Source organism: Nycticebus coucang, chromosome 19 (genome assembly GCF_027406575.1).
Source record: "Nycticebus coucang isolate mNycCou1 chromosome 19, mNycCou1.pri, whole genome shotgun sequence".
NCBI classification, from domain to species: domain Eukaryota; kingdom Metazoa; phylum Chordata; class Mammalia; order Primates; family Lorisidae; genus Nycticebus; species Nycticebus coucang.
Window position 1 is genome coordinate 54,967,775 of NC_069798.1, and position 24,264 is coordinate 54,992,038.

A 24,264-nucleotide genomic window follows, 5' to 3' on the forward strand; every position below is an offset into this window, starting at 1 on the left:
GCCACCAAGGAGCCAAGAGCTGGGCCAGCCCAAGAGGGGGAACTGGACTTGAATACACCTGATACACCTCAAGGAGAGTGTATCCATTTCAGATGGGAAGGGGAAGAACACGCCATCCTCTTCAGCGGGTAGGAATTTGGCCTTGAATGGAAAGTTTATAAAGTCCCAGGAGATGCATGCAATTGGGGTGCCAGTTTGAGGGTTAGTTTGTGGACAGGCTGGAAAGATAGGAAGTTGGAGCTTGCCTTCCACATAAGGAGCAGCACAGTGAAGACCCTTGTACATCTGATCACATGGGGAACTTTTTTTTAAGAAATGAAATGTGACTCTGTGTCCCTCTGTGAGGACCACCTCTCCATTGTGTGCTTGATCCAGCCCCCTTTGTGGACCACTCAGGGATAGCCTAGCTATGCTGTCTCCTCTCTCCTGCCTCTAGTTTTTCCCGGATCATTCTCAAAAAAACTGTTCTCTGGTCATCGTGAAGCATGTCATCCCAGAAGTGGCTTTGTGTCCTCCATGTAGGCTTTGGTCTTGCCGTTCCGTCAGCACTCTTGTCGAGGTCTCTGGTGACTTCCCTGTCCTGAGCCTGGGGACTTGGCTTTCTCCGCCTTCTGTCCACATGCCCAATCTGAAGCACTTGTCTTAAAATGTTTCATTTCTGGGCTCCAGGATGCTATTTTCTCGTCGTTCTCATCCTCCACCAGCCTTCTCAATCTTTCTCATCTTTCCAGCTTGTGAGTGTTGATGTTCTCACCCAGGCCCATGACTTTAAATGCCATCTCTATATCCCAGTGACTCCTGGGTTTATATCTACTAGCTCTGAACTTGAATCTGTCCACCTGTTTAGCTTTTCTGCTTCATCTCCAGAGGACTCTCAAAGTTAACATGTCCAGAATCTAACTCGATTTCTCTCCGTCCCTGTGCCTGCTTCTCCTCTAGTCTTTCTCTATAACTGTCATCTGTTCTCCCAGGTCCTCTCAATCTCGAGATTTTGGAGTGATCCTTGGTCCCTCTTCTTCTCCCCCCTTTTACTCACATTTAGTCCATCCACAAATGCTACTAGCTCTCCACCCTTGAGAGCTATATTGAAACCTTCCTTTCATCCCCACCTCCTTTGCTTTCCAAGTCCGGGGCTCATAATCTCTATGCTGGACCTTGGCAGGTACTGTCCTTACTGGCTTCCCTGCTTCCGCACTTGCAGCCAGACTGAGCCATCTAACATATGTTGGTCCTGTCACTCCTCTGCTCAAACCCTCTGGCGTCGTCTTCCCGTCACACTCACGGATGACCCAAGGCTCTCACTCCATGGGAAACTATATCAGGGATGTAGTCCGAGAGTTCACTGAAGAAATACTGATGGCCGAGGAATAAATACATGGATGATGATTGTTGAGGATCACCAGACATTGCAGAAAGTGAAATGTATTTTATCCATCACTTTGGCAGAGTTGAAGTATCATGATCTTGTGTCAAAAACTCTAGGTGAACAAACAAATGATGGTACTGTGAATCCTTTTTTCTTTCTTTCTTTTTTTTTTTTTTGAGACAGAGTCTCACTGTTGCCCTCGGTAGAGGGCACTCTCACTGTTGGCGCCATAGCTCACAGCAACCTCAAACTCTTGGGCTTAACGATTCTTTTGCCTCAGCCTCCCAAGTAGCTGGGACTACAGGTGCCCGGCTATTTTTTGTTGCACTTATCATTGTTTAGCTGGCCCAGGCCGGCTGCAAACCTGCCAGCCTCGGTGTATGTGGCTGATGCTGTAACCACTGTACTATGGGTGCCGAGCCCTGTGAATCCTTTTTTGAGGGGAATTTGGCAAGTAGCATCAAGGAGCTTTAACATTTTTTCACAACTACTAAACTAGAAAGATTGCTTTCAGGAACTTATACAAAGGGAAATAATTGGTTGAATTAACAGTCATTTACATCTGCAGTTACTAAGAGGTTGAAAGAGCCTGGATCATTAACAGAACACAGTTAACGTGCAGTCCATTTGTGCAGTAGCACATGGCATACTTGTTTAGAATGCAGAACCGTCAAAATATGTGTAAGAGTGTTCTACGAGTGAAAAAAATCAGGTTAAAAAATCAACTTGTGTAATATAGGCCCATTTTTATAAATACACATAGCTATATATTCAGAAATGAATTGGGAAGGATCTAGAAATTGACAGTGGGTATTTCTTGGGGTAAGACTGGAGCAGTCTTTATTCCTTCATTTTGCAGTTTGCATTTGTTAGTTTTATCCAAGGAATCTATCTTATCCAGGGATTAAGAAAGAAAACGAAGGCCTAGTATCTAGATATACCACACATACTTCCCGTTGAAAATGGACGCCCGTGTGCAGGAATCTTGGTTTCCTGGTCCCCTCCCTGCCCGCCCACCCCTGACTTTAATAAGCATTGCACCTGTCCCCCGGCGGCGCGTCGCTTCTAGCCACACAGGAAGAGCAGTTCTTCTGTTGGAATCCCTCCCTGCCGCCTGCCCACTGACTCTTCCCCCTCTTCCGTCCTCAGTATCTTCATTTTTACAGGCTCACTCTCCTCGGTGTTCAAACACGTTCACGTCGTGCCCCATTCCAGAAAATAAGCCGTGCTCTGGTTGTAAAAGCCCAGCACTTTCGCCAGAATTTGTCACTGTATGACCTAGTGATATTTTTCTTACAGGTAATTGTTTAATTAATCTTCGTTAATTCATACTGTAAATATTTACTGAGTATTTTCTGTATGCTGAGTGTTAGGGGTACGGAGATAAACAGTTTCTGGCTTATGTCCCCAAGGAGCTTATGAGAGAGTGAAAATGTCCTACACAGTGGCTCGTCACGGTGGCTCACGCTTGTAATCTTAGCACCCTAGAAGGCCAAGGTGGTTGGATTGCTTGAGCTTGAGAGTTCAAGACCAGTCTGAGCAAGAGCGAAACCCCATCTCTACTAAAAATAGAAAAAACTAGCCAGTGTTGAGATGGGTGCCTGTAGTCTCAGTTACCCAGGAGGCTGAGATAGGAGGATCTCTTGAGCCTAAGAGTTTGAGGTTGCTGTGAGCTGTGACCCCACTGCATTCTACCCAGGGTGACAAAAAAATAAAGAAAGAAAAAAATGCCCTAAATAGTCCTTTGACATGCATATAGTAGTCAGAGTTTTCTTTGCAGGACCACAGAGATAGTCTATAGACTGTCCATAAAGTTCTTGTGCAATTTAAACCAGCAACTATATGGACACGCTGCATAAGTAGGTATTTTTAGTCTATTAATTGAAATTTCTTTTACCTTAATAACGTAAAGCATTAGAGAAATTCATATTAAAATCATAGTGAAATATCACTGAGCGCCCTGTAAAATGACTAAAATAGCAATAACAAGTGCAGAAATGGCTTCAAAGCAACTGGAGTTCTTCTCCATCACTGGTAGAGTGCAAAGGACAGCCACTCTGGAAAACAGGTTAACCGTTTTTTATTTGACATATGATTCAGTAATCTCACTTCTAGGTATTTATCCAAGAGAAATCAAGTCATATACTTGCACAAAAACCTGTAGTGCATGTTACAGTGGCTTTGTCCATAATTCCCCCCAACCTAGAAGCAACCTGTAGATGTGCCTTAGCTGGTAAATAAATAAACACACTTGGGTTTGTGAACATGCTGGACCCTGCTCGGCGATGAAGAGGAGTGGGCACTGATGGACCCAACACCACAGTGAATCACGTGTGTACTGGGTGGAGTGGAAGGAGCCCCACTCACCGTGCATCCTGCCTGGTTCCATTTCCATGACAGATGGACAAGGCAGGACCACAGAGATAAGAGAGCAGACTGGTTGCCCCGAGCTGGGTGCAGGGGCCAGGGATTGTGGGAGTGACCCTGCTGTCCTCTCTTGACTGTGGCAGCAGTTACTCAACTGTGCCCATTTGTCACAACTCAACAGAACTGTACTTTTAACAGGGTACATTTTGCTTTTGTAAGTTATAATTTAATAAACCTGACTTAAAAATTTTTTTAGGCAACAGAAAAAAAAACTTTTTTTACCTATCTGTTAATATTCACATGGTTCAAAAATCTAAACGAAATGAAGGAATGCAGCGAAAAGTCTTATTCCTGCCGAGGCCACCCATAGTCACTAATTTTCTTACGTTATCTTGACATTTCTTCATGTAGGCATTAGCATATACACACAGTTTTACTGGCTACATCACTGACAGTTTTTGGCTTCTATTTTTTGCTAGAAGAGCTGTTTTTGTTTGTTTTGCCTGATTTATCCACAGTACAGTTTTTTTCAGGAACTAATATGTTAAGTTACAGCAGAATGGGCCATAGTAAGTGTGTGACTGTAACATAAAATAGATGCCCCAGTGGAAGTGTTCAGTGCTGTAGGAGTTAAATTCTGAGGGACTTCCTGCTGCTATTCTGTGTTTAAATTATGTCATTGGTTTGGTTTTTCCTTTTTCATAAGGCATGTTGATGGGTATGTGTCAGCCTGGGTTGAGAGTCACGCTGCACCCTTCAGTCTTAAGTCTGTTTGTTTCCGGGTGTGTGGTGGTCAGAGCCTCTTTGCTTGTTGGCGCAAGGCAGATGCCTCCTGGGGTAGGACCCTCCGGACAGGGTGGAGAAGTGGATGCCTGCCAGACATCAGTGTGAAGCTGTGACTTTCTCCCTCACTTCCCTGAAGTCATCTGAAATAGAGGCCTGTAAGCAGAAAGACAGGGAGACCAGTTATCAGAAAAAGAATTGTCTGGTTGTGCGGAAGCCTGTGGCAAACCAGGACACCCCTAGCAAGTGCCATCCAGAAAGAAAGGGGTTCAGAGGCTATGTACATCCCAGAACTCAGAGGCTGACCAAGGGGCAGGGCGCTCTGGGCCAGATCCTCTGGTAAGAAAAGGAGTAAAGCTGTGAAGATAAAAGTCAAAAGTTAAGAGTAGGGAGAAAGTTTAAGAAATGTACCCAAGAGTTTTATTTGATATTTTACTCTTAAAACATTGTATGTTATAAATTTGGGGGACCCTGCCAGCTTATTAGTTTCCTGTGTCTCTAAAAAGTTCTGTTACTTTGAAAACAAAATAACTCAGAATTGAGTGGGAATACATGTCCCTTTTCTGATGTTAACTATGAAAGCCCGCTCAAGGCCCTGGCTCCCTCAATCTCAGCTTACACTTATTAAAGGCCCACGGTAGCAGATGGCCTTAAAATCTTAAACAGAAGGGTGACGGTGGGCTGTACTCTGTACTTTCTTAACACTGTTTTTCCATTTTTTGACTTACAAAATTTTCTGTGTTCTCAAGTAGCAGTGTGAACTCATAATATCGAAGGATAGAAGTTACGAAAATAAATTAGGTAAAGTACTTTTCAATAAGTTACTGTTGAAAATTTTACAGAGGAAGAAAGTCATTTGTTTTGTTAGGTGGGGCAAACATGACAGGTTTGATCTGGAAATTGGTGTTAAAACCTCTTATTTTCTTGTCATCAGTGAATCAGAAACTCTGCTCTGTTGTTTTGGGATTGCAGAGTTGACTTCTGTGTTTTTTTTTTTTTTTTTCCAGGTAATAAAGAGGGATGTCTAACAAATCGTCAGCTCCTTTGAAAATAGGTTTGGTTTAGCTAAGCTGCCTTTCATTTAATTTATTTTCTGCTGAGAGTTCCTTTATTGGCATTTCTCTATTAATTCCATTTTAATATTAATATAACTACACAGTAACAAGAAATAGAATATTAAATCCTTCACCTTCATGGAAAATCCAATTTCCCTTTCTCTGGGGCCTCTTGCCCTGGTGTATTGTTAGATATACAGTATTTCTCTTTAAGTCTGTTAGGATTATTCTTCTCTAAATCAGCTATTATTATTTGCCAGAACTGTCCTGCTTTTAGTTTTAGAAAGATGTCTTATGTTTCAGCTTCTTGTCTTTATTTACATTTGTTGATTTTATATGTACAAAATTCAAAAGGAATTAAGATACTAGTAGATTTTTAAATGCCTTTTGAAAGATAGTGGAACTATTGTCTTGTTTGTTCATGATCATCTTAAAGCTTTGATCTAAAATAAAGACTTGTTTCTGCATGTGGAACTGGTAGGGGGAAAATAAAGACTTGTTACCTCTTTCTTATTCATTCTTTGGCTCCATGGAAGAGACCAGGGATTACTCATTGTATATTTTGTGTGATCACGAAGTTTTATAAAAGAATACCTTTCAGAGAGGCATTAGCTGGTTATTTGCTTTATTGTCTATTTTTTGCTTTTCATATATTTTTCCTAGAAATTATATGCTTAGGAAAACAATAAAGGCATTGGTACAATTTTTATTTCTAACATGGAGAAGAAAATTTCTCCATTGCCTTTGTCTGGATTCAAGATCATTGTGAATATGTACTAGACAGATTTGCTTTCTTTAAAAGTCCCAGTAGCTGGGACTACAGCTTTTGTTTCTCTGCTCTTTTGAAAGGAAACCTGGACATGTAATGTCACTGATACAAGAACATTTATAGATTTCTCCACGTCCCAAATGCTGTCCCTTTTACTTGTCCTGGTGTCTGACAGCACCCTGTGAGCCACTTCATAGCTGAGGGGGAGTGGGTGCTCATGGAGGTTGAATAACCTTCCACAGGTTTCCCTGATTTGTAGCAGCAGAGACAAGGTGTCAGCCCACCTCTGGGTCTGCAGAGCCAGACTCTGAGCCACTCAAATAAATTTGCCTACCTGTTTGAATAAGGACATGTTTGTGAGGTGATCAGTGGAAAAATCGCTGTACAACTTTTAAAAAAATCATTTATCACTTAGCTTTAAATTGCTTACTTATCTCTTTTTACAGCCAAAAACAGCAAATTTATCTCACGTAAAAACTTACTCCCACTTCAGCTTTGTTTTTAACAAAGGTTGAGCCAAATTTTGCTTCATTCACGAGACTGCAACAGCTTTTGATTTAATTTCCTTGTGATATGACATTGTTTAGTTCCAGACTGCTACGCTTGTCATACCTGAGGAATTTGCTTTAAAGTTAAGCCACTAATTTACTTCAAAGGTTCTGCATGGAAATACATTGGCAAAGTTATGTTTTAGCCAGAGTGGGAAACTTCTAAATGAAGAAAAAAAAAAAAATCAGGGTTATCTACTTAATAGCTTGCACGCACGTTCTCTCTCATACCCCCCAACCCCCCAGATACCAACAGGCAGCCTCCTTAAAGTAGTTTTAAAGTTCTGTGTTCTTGAGATAATCAAATGGTATTAGTTTAAAACAAAAAGTCTTGTAGAAAATTCTTCCCTTAAATAATAATTACTTAATCCTTAAAGGATAAAGTTTTAAAATGTTTAAAATTAGCCAGAGAGTTAATTTAATGTGGCAAACTGGATAAGATGAATGCATATTCTTTCTTTCTTTCTTTCTTTTTTTTTTTTGTAGAGACAGAGTCTCACTTTATGGCCCTCAGTAGAGTGCCATGGCATCACACAGCTCACAGCAACCTCCAACTCCTGGGCTTAAGCGATTCTCTTGCCTCAACCTCCCAAGTAGCTGGGACTACAGGCGCCCGCCACAACGCCCGGCTATTTTTTGGTTGCAGTTCGGCCGGGGCCGGGTTTGAACCCGCCACCCTTGGTATATGGGGCCGGCGCCTTACCGACTGAGCCACAGGCACCGCCCTGCATATTCTTTCTATAGACAACAAAGTAATTGCTTTGGTAAATACCAAAGTAATTTGGTATTTATTGAAATAGTATTTTCATACTTTGTCTTCTTTTTTAAAAATGACATACCTCTTTTGCAAAAAAAAATTTAATGTTTTGTTTCAAATACTTGGATGTTTATGTTGAATCAACAATATTTGAGAGGAAAATATATCATTTTTATGATAAAGTTCACCCTATCTTCCTGAAATTTGCCCCAGCCTCTGCCCTCTGTTTTTACTGCTTTTTAAAGAAGAATGTTCTAGATTTATTGCTATATTACTAAATACAGGTTTAATATCCCTGATCCAAAATTCTTGGGACTAGATTATTTCAAATTTTGGATGTTCTTTTCTCAGAATTTTGGAATATTTGTAATGTTAGGGATAGGACCCAACACTAAATAGGAAATTATTTATTTTACATATATATATATATACACCGTATACGTATATAGCCTGTGGCTAATTTTATACCATATTTTTAATAATTTTGTACACATGAAACAAAGTTTTGACCGCAACCCATCCCACGCAGTCAGGTGTGCAATTCTCCACTTGTCACCGCCTCCTGTCTGGAGTTGGGGGGGAGTTGCAGATTTTGGAAAACTTTTGATTTTTGGATGGGGGACACGCAACCTATACTAACGATTGTTTAAATGAAGTCATGACCAAAAGTGTCTTAATTTTTCCAATATTTCTGCTTTTCATTCCTTGAAGTGATTTTCTCTCTTTTCTCCTCATAAAGCAAATGAAGAAACACCCCTGCCGCCAGTGTGACAAGTCCTTCAGCTCATCCCACAGCCTGTGCCGGCACAACCGAATCAAGCACAAAGGCATCAGGAAAGTGTACGCCTGCTCGTAAGTCAGGGCTCCTCTCGGGAAGCTCTGCCAGAGGACCGAGTGGGCGCTGACTTCTCGGAGCTTTTCTGCCTTTTACCATTAACTTGCTGGGCTCCACGGTTGCTTGATCCTGTTTCTGAGATTATGTTCTCTGGTTTTGGCATACACTTTTGGATTGGGTTGTCAGCCTTGAAAATATTAAAATACTAAGGAGCATTTTCTGGCCCAGTCAGTGTGCACTCCTGTGTTACCGAGAGGCATATAAGGTGATAGAAGAGCCGTATCTGCCACCCTGCCCTGGCCTCCTCTAGTTGACCTGCTTTTCATAGACCAGATGTGCACCACATGTAGGTATCAGTCAGTACAGCAGGCCTACTCCCTATGTCGACCGCCTCTGTATGTTGACCAGCTTGTTACAGTCCCTCCAGGGGTCACCATTGCAGAGGTTCTACTGTATGTTATTCCCGAGAGTTTTGAGGAAGTGACTGATGTGCAGTGAGCAGGTAGACGAGACGCCTGCCAACTGCTCCATTCCGGGGCACAGTGATTGGGCAGCGTGAGCAAGTTGATCGGCTGGTTGGTTTACTCAGGGCTTCAGAGGAGGCCCTGGCAGGGCCTAGTTACAGATTCAGACCTAGGCCGGGTCCTTGGCCACACTTGCCACAGGAGGTAGGACAGCTTGTTTTCAGTACGTGTTGTTGCCTGAGACCAAATTCGAGGGAACGACCGGGCCACCATCAACCCAGATCCCAGGGGACGGTCACAAGCTATTTCTCTGTATCTGACAACCAGAATGTGTCTTATTATTATTGGAAAACCTTTATTGCTTAGTCAGAACATGCCTAAAGCAGGCAGTATAACAGGACACTTCCCATGAGGGAGAAAGGACTCTGAAGATAGAGCCAGTAGATTGAACAAATATTTTGATCTGATGCCTGTAGTCCCAGCTACTGGGAGACTGAGGCAGGGGAATGGCTGAGCCCAAGAGTTTGAGGTTGCTGTGGGCTGTGATGTCACAGCACTCTATGGAGGGCCGTAGTGAGACTCTGTCTCAAAAAAAAATAAAAGTTTGATCAGAGCAGGGCCAAGTGGACCCCATGGATCTGGAGGGTCACGCAGGTTGGCAGTCAGATGTGTGGGGGTTTATGATGACCTGGGGCCTAGTTAGGGAAAGTTTCCTCTCCTCAGTGAAATTGAAGTTAGGAGCGTCTGTGTTTTGAGACCAAATAAAAAGAATCATAACTTAGAAGGATGCCCTGGGCTAAGAAGATGGAAATCTGGCCTTCACTGGAGGTTTTGTTTATCTCCCAGTGAAGTCACTACAGGGCCGTAGAATGCTGGGATCCTTCGTAGCTCTAACTTACTGCCAGCAAAAGTCGCATCCTCCCTGAGTGTTTGACCTCTGGTGGTAGTGATGGATCCTGCCCCTGAAGAGGGTTCCTATTGTGAAATCCCAGTTTGGGGCCAGTCATTATAAAATCCACAGAAACCTTTTGTCTTACTCTGTTGCCCAAGCTGGCGTGCTGTAGCATCAGCCTGGCTCACAGCAGCCTCAAACTCTTGATCTCAAGAGATCCCCCTGCGTCAGCCTCCTAAGTAGCTGGAACTATAGGTGCCTGCCACAATGCATGGCTAATTTTTTCCGGTTTTAGTAGAGACAGGGTCTCACTCTTGTTTAGGCTGGTCTCAAACTCCTAAGTTCAAGAAATCCTCCTGCCTTGGCCTTCCGGGCTGTTAGGATTATAGGCATGAGACACCACACCCAGTCGAGAGTGGCGTTGTTAATAATCACAGCATTATAATTACCCTGGTCATCAACTTTTTAAAACCTGTTTTTGGCCTCTGATGAATAGTAAAGTATTTGGGGGGGCCCTTGTGGCTCAGTGAGTAGGGCGCCGGCCCCATATACCCAGGGCAGTGGCTTCAAACCCGACCCCAGCCAAATTGCAACAAAAATATAGCCGGGCGTTGTGGCGGGCACCTGTAGTCCCAGCTACTTGGGAGGCTGAGGCAAGAGAATCGCCTAAGTTCAAGAGCTGGAGGTTGCCATGAGCTGTAACGCTAGGGCACTCTACCGAGGGTGACAAAGTGAGACTCTGTCTCTAAAAAAAAAGTAAAGTATTTTTCAAAGAAAAATGATTTTCATAATCTGTACTTTTTGCATGAGATAAAATGAAAACCTAAATGATTAACTTATTTTGAATCTGTTTATAATTTTTTACTTTCTAATCTGAACATATCTGAGTGCTGTGATTACAAACATGCATACTGTATGTGTGTGTGTATTGATGAGTTTGGGCAGGACGCTCTGCCTTTGTCCCAGTAGAGCGGCCGAGAATAATGAGCATCAGCATGAGGGGTCAAGGAGGGACTTTCTTTATACTGAAGTGTCTGTCTTGACAATGCTGAGAATGCTATTGAAATATGATATTTTCCACTTCATGATTCTAAGTGGCTTTAAATTTAAAATAGTACTTCAAAGCAAACCTAGGAAGTAAATATTCCATCTGAATAAATTATGCTGGTCCTCTATGGGCACAAAACCCAACAGAGAGTTTTTAACAAAAGCTATAAAAAAAAAAAAGTTTCACAAATTAGAAGCTATGATTCCTAGCAAAGTTGGTGTACTTCTCTTTGAGCCTTGGCTGTGAGTTGAGCTCACTGTGCCTCGCCTGAGCATCCGAGCGTGCTGTTGGCTGGTGAAGGTCTTTCAGGACCAAGCTGGTTGTGTCAGCAGGGGCGTTACCTCCCTGCCTTGTGTCCCACAGGCACTGCCCGGACTCCAGGCGCACCTTTACCAAACGGCTGATGCTGGAGAAGCACATCCAGCTGACACACGGCATTAAGGATCCTGACCTGAAAGAAATGACAGAAGCCACCACCGAGGAAGAAGTGGAAATAAAAGAAGATGCCAAGGTGAAACATCGCAGGCGTCTGCTTTACGGGGAGGTTGTGTTGACTTGCTTTCCCCGTCAATGCTTTTCGTTTGCATTTCTGTCTAGTAATGGGCTTAAAATACAGACTGTGCCTAAAGGCATAAAATAATGCACAGTCTCCCTCTCACCCATCCTGACCTCTCATCTTGCTCCTCTTTATGAAGTTTTCTTTTCCCTGTATCCTTCCTGAAACAGCTTTAGGGATCTATTTGCATATTTGAATTTTATGTTGATTTAAGGAAATTGTCTCTTAGCTGGAAGGAATATGTTAAAGCTAGATTTTGGGGTTTTTTTGAGACAGAGTCTCGCTATGTCACCTTTGGTAGAGTGCAGTGCCGTCATCTTAGCTCACAGCAACCTTGAACTCCTGGGCTTAAGTGATTCTCTTGTCTCAGCCTCTTGAGTAGCTGGAACTACGGGCACCCACCACAACGCCCAGCTGTTTTTTTGTTGCAGTTGTCCTTGTTGTTTAGCTGGCCCACTCTGGGTTTGGACCCGCCAGCCTCAGTGTATATGGCCAGCACCATAACCACTGTGCTACGGGTGCCCAGCCAAAGCTAGATTTTTTTTCACTGGCAACATGTTGGTTGTGATTATATAAATAAAGAGTTGTGATTCCTTAATTCTTCTTGTCATGATAAAAGAATAAAGCATGAATTTTTGATTGTATCAGTCAATGTCAACTTTAGTTATATGTGTACATAGGTGCCCACGTGCCCACAGGTCAGGTGTGCTGAGTGCATAGCCCATCACTCCCCAAGGCGCCCATCTCTCACAGCCCATCTGCCCCTTGCTGCACTGTCCCCTGTGGTCTCCTGGCACTCTGCCCCTCTGGCCAGCTAGCTCTCCTTGATGTGCCAGTCCTCTGTTCAGATGCCACCTGACACTCACCCACCCGCTGCTTCCCCAGCCTCCATCAGGCCCACCTGGGCTGTGGATTTTCTGTTTTGTGTCTACCCAGCTCCACTGGAACATAAATTCCACAAATGCAGGGGCTTATCTGTCCATTGTTGGGCCCCAGTGGCTGGAGCACAGGAAAGTGGTCTCAGCTGGGGTGGCAGGCATGCGTCCATTAGCATCCCCTAAATTTCAGAGCATGCCCGCATGTTTTCCTAGCAGCTCTAAAGTGAGAAGCGATCATTTATCTGTTGAGCAGGATGGTTTTCACTGTTGTCATTTATTTTCTCCTCCCTACCCCCACTCAAAGGTTCCCAGTCCCAAGAGGAAGCTGGAAGAACCAGTTCTAGAGTTCAGGCCTCCCAGAGGAGCGATCACTCAACCACTGAAAAAGCTGAAGATCAACGTTTTTAAGGTTCACAAATGTGCCGTGTGTGGCTTTACCACTGAAAACCTGCTGCAGTTCCACGAACACATCCCTCAGCACAAATCGGATGGTTCCTCCTACCAGTGCCGGGAGTGTGGCCTCTGCTACACATCCCACGTCTCCCTGTCCAGGCACCTCTTCATCGTGCACAAATTGAAGGAACCTCAGCCAGTGTCCAAGCAGAATGGGGCCGGGGAAGACAACCAGCAAGAGAACAAACCCAGCCCCGAGGACGAGTCCCCTGATGGCGCTGTGTCAGACAGAAAGTGCAAAGTGTGCGCAAAAACTTTTGAAACTGAAGCTGCCTTAAATACTCACATGCGGACACACGGAATGGCCTTCATTAAGTCTAAACGAATGAGTTCAGCTGAGAAATAGCCACAGATGTTCTATAAGGAAAATCCCTGTCCACATTGGAATAAAAAAAGACATTTTTGTTACAAAAAGTTTGCAGTATAATAGAGTTAACAGTACTGTCTAGGCTGTTGCAATATATTCTCTTTCCACATACCTTCACCTCGTCGTATATATCCTCGATAAGTATTAAAGCAGTATTTGAGTTAAAAGAGTTTGTATATATTTAAATGAATAACTTTTTATACTCTTTGTTACATGTTTATATCAGTATTTAGTGGAAAATATTGAGTTTCGTTTCGTTTCATTTTGTTTTGGGGTTAGAAGTTTTCTTTTTTGTACTGTTTCTTTCAAAGAGAGTTCTTAGTAACAGGGACAGTTCTTGCATTCAAATAAATCATTTTGTATGTTACGAATTTGAATGGGTTAACTAATTCCAGGCTAAAATAATGCCTTTTTTAGAGTTTTTAATTTTTAGAATTCACTACATAAATTATAGAGAATTGTGGGTCTCAAAAAACACTAGGAACTTTTAAGTGTCTTAGCACTACCCTCAACGTGCCTGCTCTGAGCCAGTGAGTGCACAGTCAAGACACAACTGCACTCCGGTGCGGGCGCGGCATTATTTTTCAGGCCACGCCAAATGGTGTTTAAAAGCAGCCTTGCAGGGAGCCTCTTTCCCAGCAGTGAGTAGAGACTTAGGCCAGGAATCCAATGAAGAATGTAGATTTCCTTAATTGCATCTTGAGGGATGGGGAACCAAGGGTATTCTAAAGGGGGGGGGACAAAAACCCCATTTTGGTTATTTTCCAGGCAAATTTGCAAGGCTGGCTTAAAGAGCACAAGGAGATGAGGTCACGAAAGGGCTGGACTACTATAAAAGTTACAATACGTAGTTAGACCAGTAGATTTATATAGTCAGGTTTTTTTGTCATGTAATTTATTAACTGTTACAGAAACACAACTAAGAATATCAAGTATTTCTCTGGCTCTTGACAGGAAAATAAAAATCACAGTTGACTTAACCCTTCGCTGTCAAAAGAGTTGGCGTTTCCTGTTCTGGGTGCTACTGCCAAATGTCCTGGTACTTAGAGTTGGGATGCACAACTTCAACCACCGACTTACCAATGCAGCAGCCTGTGTATTGCAATCGGCCATTAGATGAAGCACTGAGCCACCTGGTTTAGTTCAGTCATTTCAATAAGTACATTTAATGTCAACAGTCCTGCTTTACTAAATGCAACAGAGGTACTCTTCTGTTCCTTCCGTTTATAGTTCTCTGGGAGAGTTCTATTTTTGGTTTTTGTTTTTGTGTTTTCTTTTGCATTTTATATCTTATATTTATCCCTGAACATGTTTTGTACTTTTTTTTTAAGAAAAAATTCTTTTGTGTATATAGAGATACTTGCATGATATACTGTAGTCAATGTTTGGTTCCTCAAAAGGTCTTGCTGCTGTAAGGTGTTATGCACTACATCCATCATAACTGTATTAAACACATTTCATTTGTAAATAAACGTGGGACATTTGGCCCTTGTGCTTCTGTGAGAGAGTTATTGATGGTGGGTCTCTGACATCTCCATGAAGTTTAGGAAGTGATTAGGTTATAGGAACAGGCTACAGGATATTGCAGAATTCTTCCCACTCGGAAGAATGGCATATTCATTCTCATTAGTAATCAGCTATTGTCACTTTCTCGTTGACTCCATCGGTACAATCTGAGGGTGTGAGTATTCTTCAACTTGAAATTCAATTGCTGTTACTTGTTATATTTGTATTGCTCTAAGTTGTATTCATAGCACTTTCATTGTTTCTGCATTTGAACCTTGCAATAAACCTGTGTGGTAGGCCACGCAGGTCTGAATAGCCTAGTTTTACAGTTGAGGAAGCTAAGCTCAGATAAAGTTCTTTGCCTAAGCCCTCATAGCTGGTAAGTGGCTCTGCATATTAGAACCCAAATATTTTGCTCTAAATATAGTGCTCGCTCTATGTGGTTATGTACATATTGATAAATATTCATTTATTCAACAAATAAAAAGTATGTGCAAAACATGATACAGAATTTTTGTTTGTGGCACGCTATGGCTTTTGTAAGATAACCCGAAAGGTGTTTTTGTTTTTGTTTTTTGTGCTCTTAAATACCCAGAACTGCTTGATAAGAAGTTAACATCTGTTAAATGCCTAGCAGAGTGCACAAGAAAGCTCTAAAAAAAATGCCCAGGGGTCCAAAAATGAAAAAACTGAAATTCAGAGTAGAAAAATACTCCACAGTGCTCTAGCCCCGGGGAGAAACCTGGATGTTCCCACTCAAGAGGGAATTGGTGAACTGGAGGATGGAGCATCTGGAGTACAGCAGAAAGATCAGGGGACAGAATGCAGGAAAGGGGTTGGGGTTAGATGTCAAGGAGCTCAGAATAAGAAGAGTCAACTTTTGTTTCATAGGAGTTCCAGAAAGACGGAGTAGCATTAGGAAGGGTCAGTGTGGAAAGTTCTTAGCCATTAGTGAAAGACCTAAGTTCTGCCCCTTCTTCATTAGTTAACAGATGCTGGGTGGGGGCATTTCAGAAAGGTTACTGTGGGACATGCTCAGTGGATTCTTACAAAGGCTATTTAACTCTGTTTAGTGTAGAAATGGGAGCTGAGGCTGGAAGATGTTCTCAGGTCAAGTTATAAAAAGCCTTGAATGATTTAAAGAGTTTGTACTTCATTACTTAGAGATGAGTTACTTGTACAGGGGAGTGCTATGACCAGATTAGCTGGTGGCAGAGGTTAGCATGGATAGGTCAGGGTTATGTTATGGTTACAACCTTAAATCTAAAGGGCTTGTCACAAGAGGGGTCTTGCTCACATTCAGTGTCCATTGGTTGGCTGGAGGCATGGCTGCATATCTCCTAGTCCCACTGCTCCAGTGTCACAAAAGTTACCTGTTACCTGGGCAGAGTGAAAGTGCAATGAAATGCTCTGGCTTAGAAGTGCTAGACGTTGTATCTCACAACTTACTGGCCCAAACCAGCCAGGTGGTCCCACCCTGTCACAAGGATACTGGGAAGTATAGTCCTCCCATGTGCCCTGAAAGCTGAAAATACTCGAACATCATCAATGACCATCACAAGAATAAAGTTTAAATTACTGTAGCTATGGTGCTAACAGTATGAGGACTGGACCTAGGTTAGTAGGAGTAGGCATGGAAAGAGGCTTCAATTGTAACCTGCATTTCAGAAGTAGCAAGAGGGTTTCATAATGCAGGTTATAGAAAAGTCTAATCTGTGCCAGTTCAAGCTTAAGTGACTTCTTAAAAGTTTTCTCACGGTTGACAAAAATGTGAAAGTAAAAATAAAGAGCTGAATATGAGAAAGAATCCAAGTTTTAGATACACATATAAGATAGATTTTTGTTTCTTTGTGGTTGGGTGATTTTTTTGTTTTATCAAAAATTGAATAACAAAGTTGGATGCAGTTGTGCCATGCCTATAATCTCAGCTACTTGGTAGGCTGAGGCAGGGTTCCTTGAGCCCAGGAGTTCAAAACTAGCCTGGGTAACACAGCCAGATCTCATCTCTTAAGAAAATAATAAGAGCAATGCATAAAGAAGAACGCTACCAAAACAATACTTACAAAATTAGGAAAAGGAAAACTTAGGCTTAGAATACATGGCACAGACCACTTCTTCCTCCCAAACACATTCTCTGCAAATTCCTAACTCCTACCACAGCAAGTAGTTCTAAGAACAGGTGGTCCACTCTGAAGCTCTGAAGTTCTAAGAACAGGTGGTCCACTCTGAATGCCTCACCCGTGTCAGCGGGCTGGTGAGTTTCCATCCCAGGATCTTTGATCAACAATAAAATTTCCCCTTGATAACTTCAGGCAGCTGAGATTAATATATTATTCATATTAATATGTCCATCATGCTATGAGCACTGGGTTTTTTTTTTAATGCCTACTTGGAAGGGGGGGGGAAGGAAAATGTGCTTGAAAAACTACGATTTAGAGGAGCTCTTCATCTATCCCAAAAGATAGCCTGAAAATAACCAGGGGTTTGCCAAATGTGGGACTGTTTATGCCATTTAGTTTACACATACACACTTTACAAGTCTCAGTTGCTGTGAGGACTCCAGATTGTAGCTCAGTCTTAAGCATGTTCTAAATAAGGAACCTAGACTTAGTTACCTTAAAAATTTGGCTGCTCCTCAGACATAATTCATTCTTTAAACGGATCCTTGAATCTTCTTGTTTTCTTTGAAAATCCTTGTATTAATTTTTCAATGACCAAGGTAATCGCAAGCGTTTAGGACATGACAGTGTGAACTTATTTCTTTGCAAAGATCGTGGTAATCACAAAAAAATCTATAGTGGATGCACAAAACGTAAGTAGAATTCAAAGCATACCACCACAGAAAACCTTCAAATCACAAAGGGAGACAGCAAGACCCGAAGAAAAAAGTTTATCACAAACTACCAGAAAAGAAATTATAAAATGTCAGTAGTAAGTTCTTAGCTACGAATAGCCACTTTGAATGTAAATTAAATTCTCCAATTAAAAGATAAGGAGTAGTGGGCAGTGCCTGTGGCTCAAAGGAGTAGGGCACTGGCCCCATATGCTGGAGGTGGCGGGTTCAAACCCAGCCCCGGCCAAAAACTGGAAAAAAAAAAAAAAAGAGTAGTTGAATGGGTTAAAAAAACAAGACCCAGATACATGCTACCTACAGGAGACTCACCTCTCCTTTAAGGATGCACATAGGCAAAGTGAAGGAAAGGACATTCCATGCAAATGAAATGCAGAAGAGAACAAGGGTAGAAATACCTATATCAGACAAAAATTAACTTTAAGTCAAAAGCTGTAAACATCAGTCCAGGGGCGGCGCCTGTGGCTCAAAGTGGGAGGTGGCGGGTTCAAACCCAGCCCCAGTCAAAAACCGCAAAAAAAAAAACAAAACTCCAGGGCGGCGCCTGTGGCTCAGTCCGTAAGGCACCGGCCCCATATACTGAGGGTGGCGGGTTCAAACCTGGCCCCGGCTGAACTGCAACCAAAAAATAGCTGGGCATTGTGGCAGGCACCTGTAGTCCCAGCTACTCGGGAGGCTGAGGCAAGAGAATGGCTTAAGCCCAGGAGTTGGAGGTTGCTGTGAGCTGTGTGATGCCAGTGCACTCTACCGAGGGCCATAAAGTGAGACTCTGTCTCTACAAAAAAAAAAAAAACAAACAACTCCAGGCACAGTGGCTCATGCCTATTAATTCCAGCACTTTTGAGAGGCCAACATGGGAAGACTACTCGAAGCCAGGAGTTTGAGACCAGCCTGGGCAACACAGTGAAAACCCACCTCTAACAAATGAAAAAAGAAAAGCAAAAAACCCCTCTAACCCATAAAAAATGAAAGAAAATGGACACTATAGAATGATAAGGGAGTCAATTCATCAAGCAAATATAACAGTTATAAATAACATACACACTCAACATTGAAGCACCTAAATATATAAAGCATTTAGTAGGGGACTTCAGTATCCCGATTACAATGACTAGAGCATCGAGACAGAAAATTAGTAAGGAAACATCGGACTTGACCCAAGTGGACCTAACAGACATACACAGAACATTCCATTCAACAGCCTCAAAATATACATTCTTCAAGTGCACAGATAGATCATATTAGGCCACAAAACAAATATGAACAGATTTAAGAGGACTGAAATCAACTATCTTTCCAACTACAATGATACAAAACCAGAAATCTGTAATAGGAGACATCTTGGAAAATTCACAAATACGTGGAAATTGAACAATATGCTACTGAGCAAATGCATCAAAGAAATTTTAAAAAGGAAACAAAAAAAATGGAAACAACATACCAAAATCTATGGGTTGCAGCAAAAGCAGTTCCAAGAAGGAAATTTATAGCAATCAATGCCTATATCTCTGCAAAAGACCTCTCCTCCAGCTATTAGAACAGTGGTTCTCAGCCTTCCTAATGCTGCGACCCTTCAATACAGTTCCTCATGTTGTGGTGAACCCCAACCATAAAATTATTTTTGTTGCTTCTGTACGAGAAGCTTCTGGGCTAGCCAGTTGTAATTCCATAGTCACTGTTACCTCCAAACCACCCATTCTGAGTAGCTCAGCCTCAATCCACCTGCCTTGGGTGTGAGGTGGAATTTGAGACTCGACTACGGTCAATCTTCTCTCTTTACATCCATTTTCCCTTCTCCACACTCCTGATGTATTTTTGATTGAACATTTTAGTAAAGACAATAACTTAGATAAAACATTCATAAGCTTAGCTTATGTTTTTTTGGAGGTTACTTATTAATATATGCTGCCTTTCTTTGCAAAGGTAGATCTTGGGGTGCCTCATATTAGATCTTATTTCAATTATAGTTCCAGCAGGTGCAGATAGAACACCAGGAAAGGTTTAACTTTAAAGAAATTAAGGAAGGTATTATATACAGAGTGTGGGCTGGAACAAAGGATGTTGAGGCACCCAGGGACTAGTGACAGTGGCCTGAGAAGCCTGAACAGGGGTGGGAGCAGGAGCCGTGGCACAGGGACACTCAGTGGCAGCCACCGCCAGAGCCATGGCAAAGCCAGGAGGATGTGAGGAGGGAAACTGTCTCCTTACACTCAAAGATTTCTGGCCCACACCTCCCACCAGCCAAGGCTTAATAAAAGGTAGAGGACAAGGTAATAGTCTGTAGATGTCAGTGTGTTGGGCCCAAAGCAGGACAGAGATGGGTGGGTGAAGGATCTGGGGTGGGGGTGGGGCAGGAGGTTATGAAGATCGCAGACAACTAGCACGTGCTTTCACAAGTGCATGGTCTACACCTGTTTCATTGTCAACGTGCATTTCACTCCCTATAGGTAGGCTGTCAGATGGAACAGGGTACTTAGGATTCTACGTTTACCTTCTCTTTTTAATTCTTTCCCTAGGTTTCCCCTAGAATTGTACTCTTTCCCTAGTGGTTATTTTTACTCAAGGAAACAGAATAGTGTTCCCCAGAAAATATTCTTTACCAGTTTCTAAATTCAATTTATGTGGTTAGTTCTGACTCATCATACAGCACTAAGGTTTCACAGTATTTGGGAAACTGATTATGCAACTGATTATGCTGCTATCCCTGAGCTTTTCTTATCATTATAATTGTACATTACAGGACCATGGCAGACCTGTTTCCCAACACCATCCTTTGCAAGACCATGTTTCCACTTAAGGCAGCTCTACTATTAGGGTCTGCCATAACACACCTCCCACTCAGTTCCAGAAAGTGTGGGTTGAGCCCAAGAATAATTTCCTGACCTTCAGGAAAGTCAGGCTTAAATTAGATTAGTTATTTCTGGAGAATAAATACCATTTATTTTATGAAAAAGAACAAGGTAGGCCTAGATCTGATTGGGGAGGATGGTGTGATACTGAAAAGACTCAACAGAGAGCAGAGCTGCCTCTTCCACCATTTCCAAGGGGGAAGCAGGTGCTTCTATAAGCAGGGATAATGGATGTGTGTGTATTTTGTGTGTTCAGTATCTGACCTTCTCCTTCCAGTGTTGCGGGGGATCTGCAATGTATGAGTCTTGGCAAGAGAAGCTGTTACAGAGACCAGGGGCCGCTCATCCTGACCCCCAGCGGTCTCACTGCAGGCGTGGTGTGGCCAGTCCTTGACACTACTGTGCTCCTGTTTTGAGTCTCCAGCGGGTAACACAAAGTAGCCGGGACAGTGGGATGCCTGGTGGTGGCATGGTGGCAACGGTGATGGTGACTTGGGACTGAGAGTGACCTTGTGAATTGCACTTGTTTGGTTGGCAGTGGGGGTCAGTCTGCCTTTAAGGAATTGCTGAGCCATCTTGGACCCAAGGAGTGCCGATGTGTCAGGGAGATTCTGTGAGATTTAGACTCTTGCTTGCCGTTCAACAAGACACCAGCCAAACAACATGTCCCTGTCGGCTGTCTTAGAAAGCTTGCACCAAGACAGATAGAAACATGTGCCTTTCATAGCCATGAGACCAGCCCCGGCAGATCTGCACCCCCATGTCCTGTCACCTCACCAGCCCCATCTCTTGCCATTTCTTGCCACCCCCACCTCACTGTCCTTTTCATTCCTACCCACCATTCATGTTCTCATCCCATCACCAGACCTTGCTGCTTGCTTCTGCAATGTTTTTTCCCCAGTCATTTCCCCGAGGGCTTTTTCCTTTCTCTCCAATGATCTGAGAAGTCCCCTGCCCAGAGCTCCGATCCCCTTACTGTCACATACCCACGGTCCTCAGCACACACCTTGGCCATCCCCATTCTTTTTCTCCTAGTACTTGTCATAGCCTGACATGACCTGCTTGTTCACTAACTGTCGGCCACCCCTGCATGAATGTTCTAAGCTTTCCCATGAACTCTGCTTGCAAGAGAAAGTCTTCATTTTGCAGCCCCGGAGCAGGAGGAATTAGTTATACTCCCCTCCCCTCCATCCAGGTTGATCCTTATTCTTGTCAGCAAACACCAGTCCTTGTTTTCTCAGACCTATTGCCAGATGATGAGATGCCTAACGCCTTTTCCTTTTCAATAGCTAGTTAGTTACTTGAGTAAAATGACTGTGGCATAAATAATAACAGCAGCCAGCTGATTGCTGCTCAGGCTTGTCTTCAGGAAAGGAAGGCATTATTTATTTTCATGTCCTATTTTTATTTATTTTCATGTCTTATTTTTATGCCCAGCAAACTGCTTTGCATAAAACAAGGGCCTCAAATATCTTTATAAAATGACTGAGTTTCCTTGAAACTTGATTAGTCATAATTTTAATTCCTAGGGGTTGGGATAAACATTAGAAGGGCTTTGAGCTATGAATTACCTAAAGGCAAGAAAGATTTCTCTTTCCCTTTTTATTTAGGTGGTTTTTAAAAAATAATTTGAAGTGTTTTTTGGTTGTTGTTTTGTTTGTTTGTTTTGTTTTGAGACAGAGTCTCACTCTGTTGCCCCAAGCTAGAGTGCTGTGGCGTTAACATAGCTCAAAGCAACCACAAATTCCTGGCCTCAGGCGATCCTCTTGCCTCAGTCTCCCAAGTAGCTGGGACTGCAGGCGTCCATCACAATACCTTGCTAGTTTTTCTATTTTTAGTAGAGACAGGGTCTTGCTCAAGCTGATCTCAAACTTGTGAGCTCAGGTGATCCACCTGCCTTGGCCTCCCAGAGTGCTAGGATTATAGGTGTGAGCCACTGCACCTTGCCTATCAATGAATATTTTGTAAATAAAGGTACATGTAGCTGTAATTTCCCATTTTCCCTATATATGATGATGTTCAGCTTGTATGCCTAGATGTATTTTTCTTTAAGCCAATAATAATAATAAAAAAAGATAATATGGGTGATGCCTGTGGCTCAAAGGAGTAGGGTGCTGGCCCCATATGCTGGAGGTGGCAGGTTCAGGTCTAGCCCCGGCCAAAAACTGCAAAAAAAAAAAAACAAAAAAAGATAATATAACAAAAATAGCTACTGTTTCTTAAAGGTCTTCCACAGGCCGGATACTGCAATATCTCCTTGTATAAACATTATCTGGATGTCTGGTACATATGTAATTTGCCAAATAGGTAATGGGCATGTAGAAACAAAGATAATCATAGCTATTTTCTTGAGTATTTACAATGGGCCACGCACCCTTTCAGTACTTGAAATATATGCAAATTTCTTAATTCCAAGAGGTAGACACCATTATTATCCTCATTTTCCAGATGAAGCCAGTGAGACAGCACAGTCACCCTAGGTCACACAGCTAGTAAGTGACAGCTCTGGGTCTTAACCACTGTGCAAACCGCCTCCGAGAAAATCCCAGAAAGATAAAAAGAGCATAGTGCCTGCTCTCCTGGAGCCTCCTGTCTCTGGCAGAAGGGAGGCAGAAACAGATGACTTCAATGCGAGGCGGGAAAGGAAATATACCAGGCGCTCCAGCAGCACAGAGAGCAGGCTGCTCTCACAGTCTGTTCTCATCCATGGGGAAGCCCAGGAGGGCTTCCTGGAAGAGTCAGCATCTACCTAGAATAAGGAGGAGGAGTTGAGTAACGTTCAGGAGGTGGGTGGAAGAAGGCCACTCCATACAGAGGGCAGGACAGGACCAAAGGAGTAAAGGTGAAAGACAGCAGAGTGTGTGCCAAGGGGTATCAGTCTGGGCTGCTAGAAGATGCTCTGAAGCCAACCAGCAGCGGGAAGTACAACCGAGTCCCACCCACAGGGGCAGATGTATTCCGTCAGCATAAACAAGATTCGTAGACATTGCATCACCTTTTAAATGGATACATGGAGGATACTATTTAAAGAAAGCTTTTTTGGGAAAAGACTATTATATTTACACCATGAGAAATTCATACTGACGTATTTTATGTTTTCTTAAAGTAGTTGAGCACCATTACCATGGTCCTTTGTCAGCGTCATTTCCTTATCAGGCTGTGTGTTTTAAGTCCCCATGCGATGTGCGAGCATATTTGTCTTACTGCAATACCTTCCTTCCTGTGGAAGAGTTTAACGCCCCCACACTGATACTACTTTCGAAGTCCAGCAAGTGCATTAACAGATGCATAACCTAGCCAGACGAGCATCTTTGCTTATCATTCATCCAAATATTTTCTAGGTTGGAGGAGTCATTGCCATTCTTGGGCAAAAACTAAATATTGGCACCTATTTTTTAAACCAGATAGATACAGCAGACAATCTAACCAGGGACAATCTAGCTTTATCTAACTAGAAATGTTAATCTGCATAACTAAAGAGAGCCAGGTGGTCAGCGGCCCCCACATGCACAGTGACATTTTGCTCAACAATAACAAGTTGTATATAAATTGGTTTCCATGGTTTGTTCATCTGGGCCGCTTTGCAGGTGGCAGAAGGGATGCAGCTTGTGTCTCTGCCTCTTAAGGAGTGAGCAGTGTTACATTTACCCCCAACGCATGATGGACTCATGTTTCATAAATATAAGGCTCCTCGTCTAAGAAGGGAGGTTTATCCTGGCAGGTTAAGAGGAAATGATGGGCCTGACTTTACTGTTTTGCCTGCTTTCTTTCCAATTACCTTCTGTTTTTCCTGCAAGACACATTTCTCTTAAGTGCATGCAAGACAATGATGAATCCCTTTCTGATCTGAATTCGGGGAAGCCCAAAGAATATGCTCTAAGAAGTAAGTGGGTTTCCCTGGCCCATTGGGTGGGACAGGG

At 42.8% G+C, this 24,264-nt stretch overlaps 1 protein-coding gene across 18 annotated transcripts in view; it reads left to right on the forward strand.

Moving 5' to 3' along the window:
• ZNF532 (zinc finger protein 532) overlaps positions 1-15,155 on the forward strand; it is a 134,750-nt gene extending 119,595 nt beyond the window's left edge. For 13 of the 18 annotated variants that reach the window (XM_053571424.1, XM_053571425.1, XM_053571423.1 and 10 more), the window contains 3 exons: positions 8,385-8,497; positions 11,248-11,395; positions 12,623-15,155. In XM_053571424.1, coding sequence (XP_053427399.1) covers positions 8,385-8,497; positions 11,248-11,395; positions 12,623-13,117 — 756 coding nt within the window. In that variant the 3' untranslated portion in view covers positions 13,118-15,155. Of the gene's footprint in view, positions 1-8,384; positions 8,498-11,244; positions 11,396-12,622 lie in introns of all 18 variants that reach the window. The other 5 variants (XM_053571426.1, XM_053571427.1, XM_053571432.1 and 2 more) reach the window with 2 other exon arrangements.
• Positions 15,156-24,264: the final 9,109 nt, after the last annotated feature.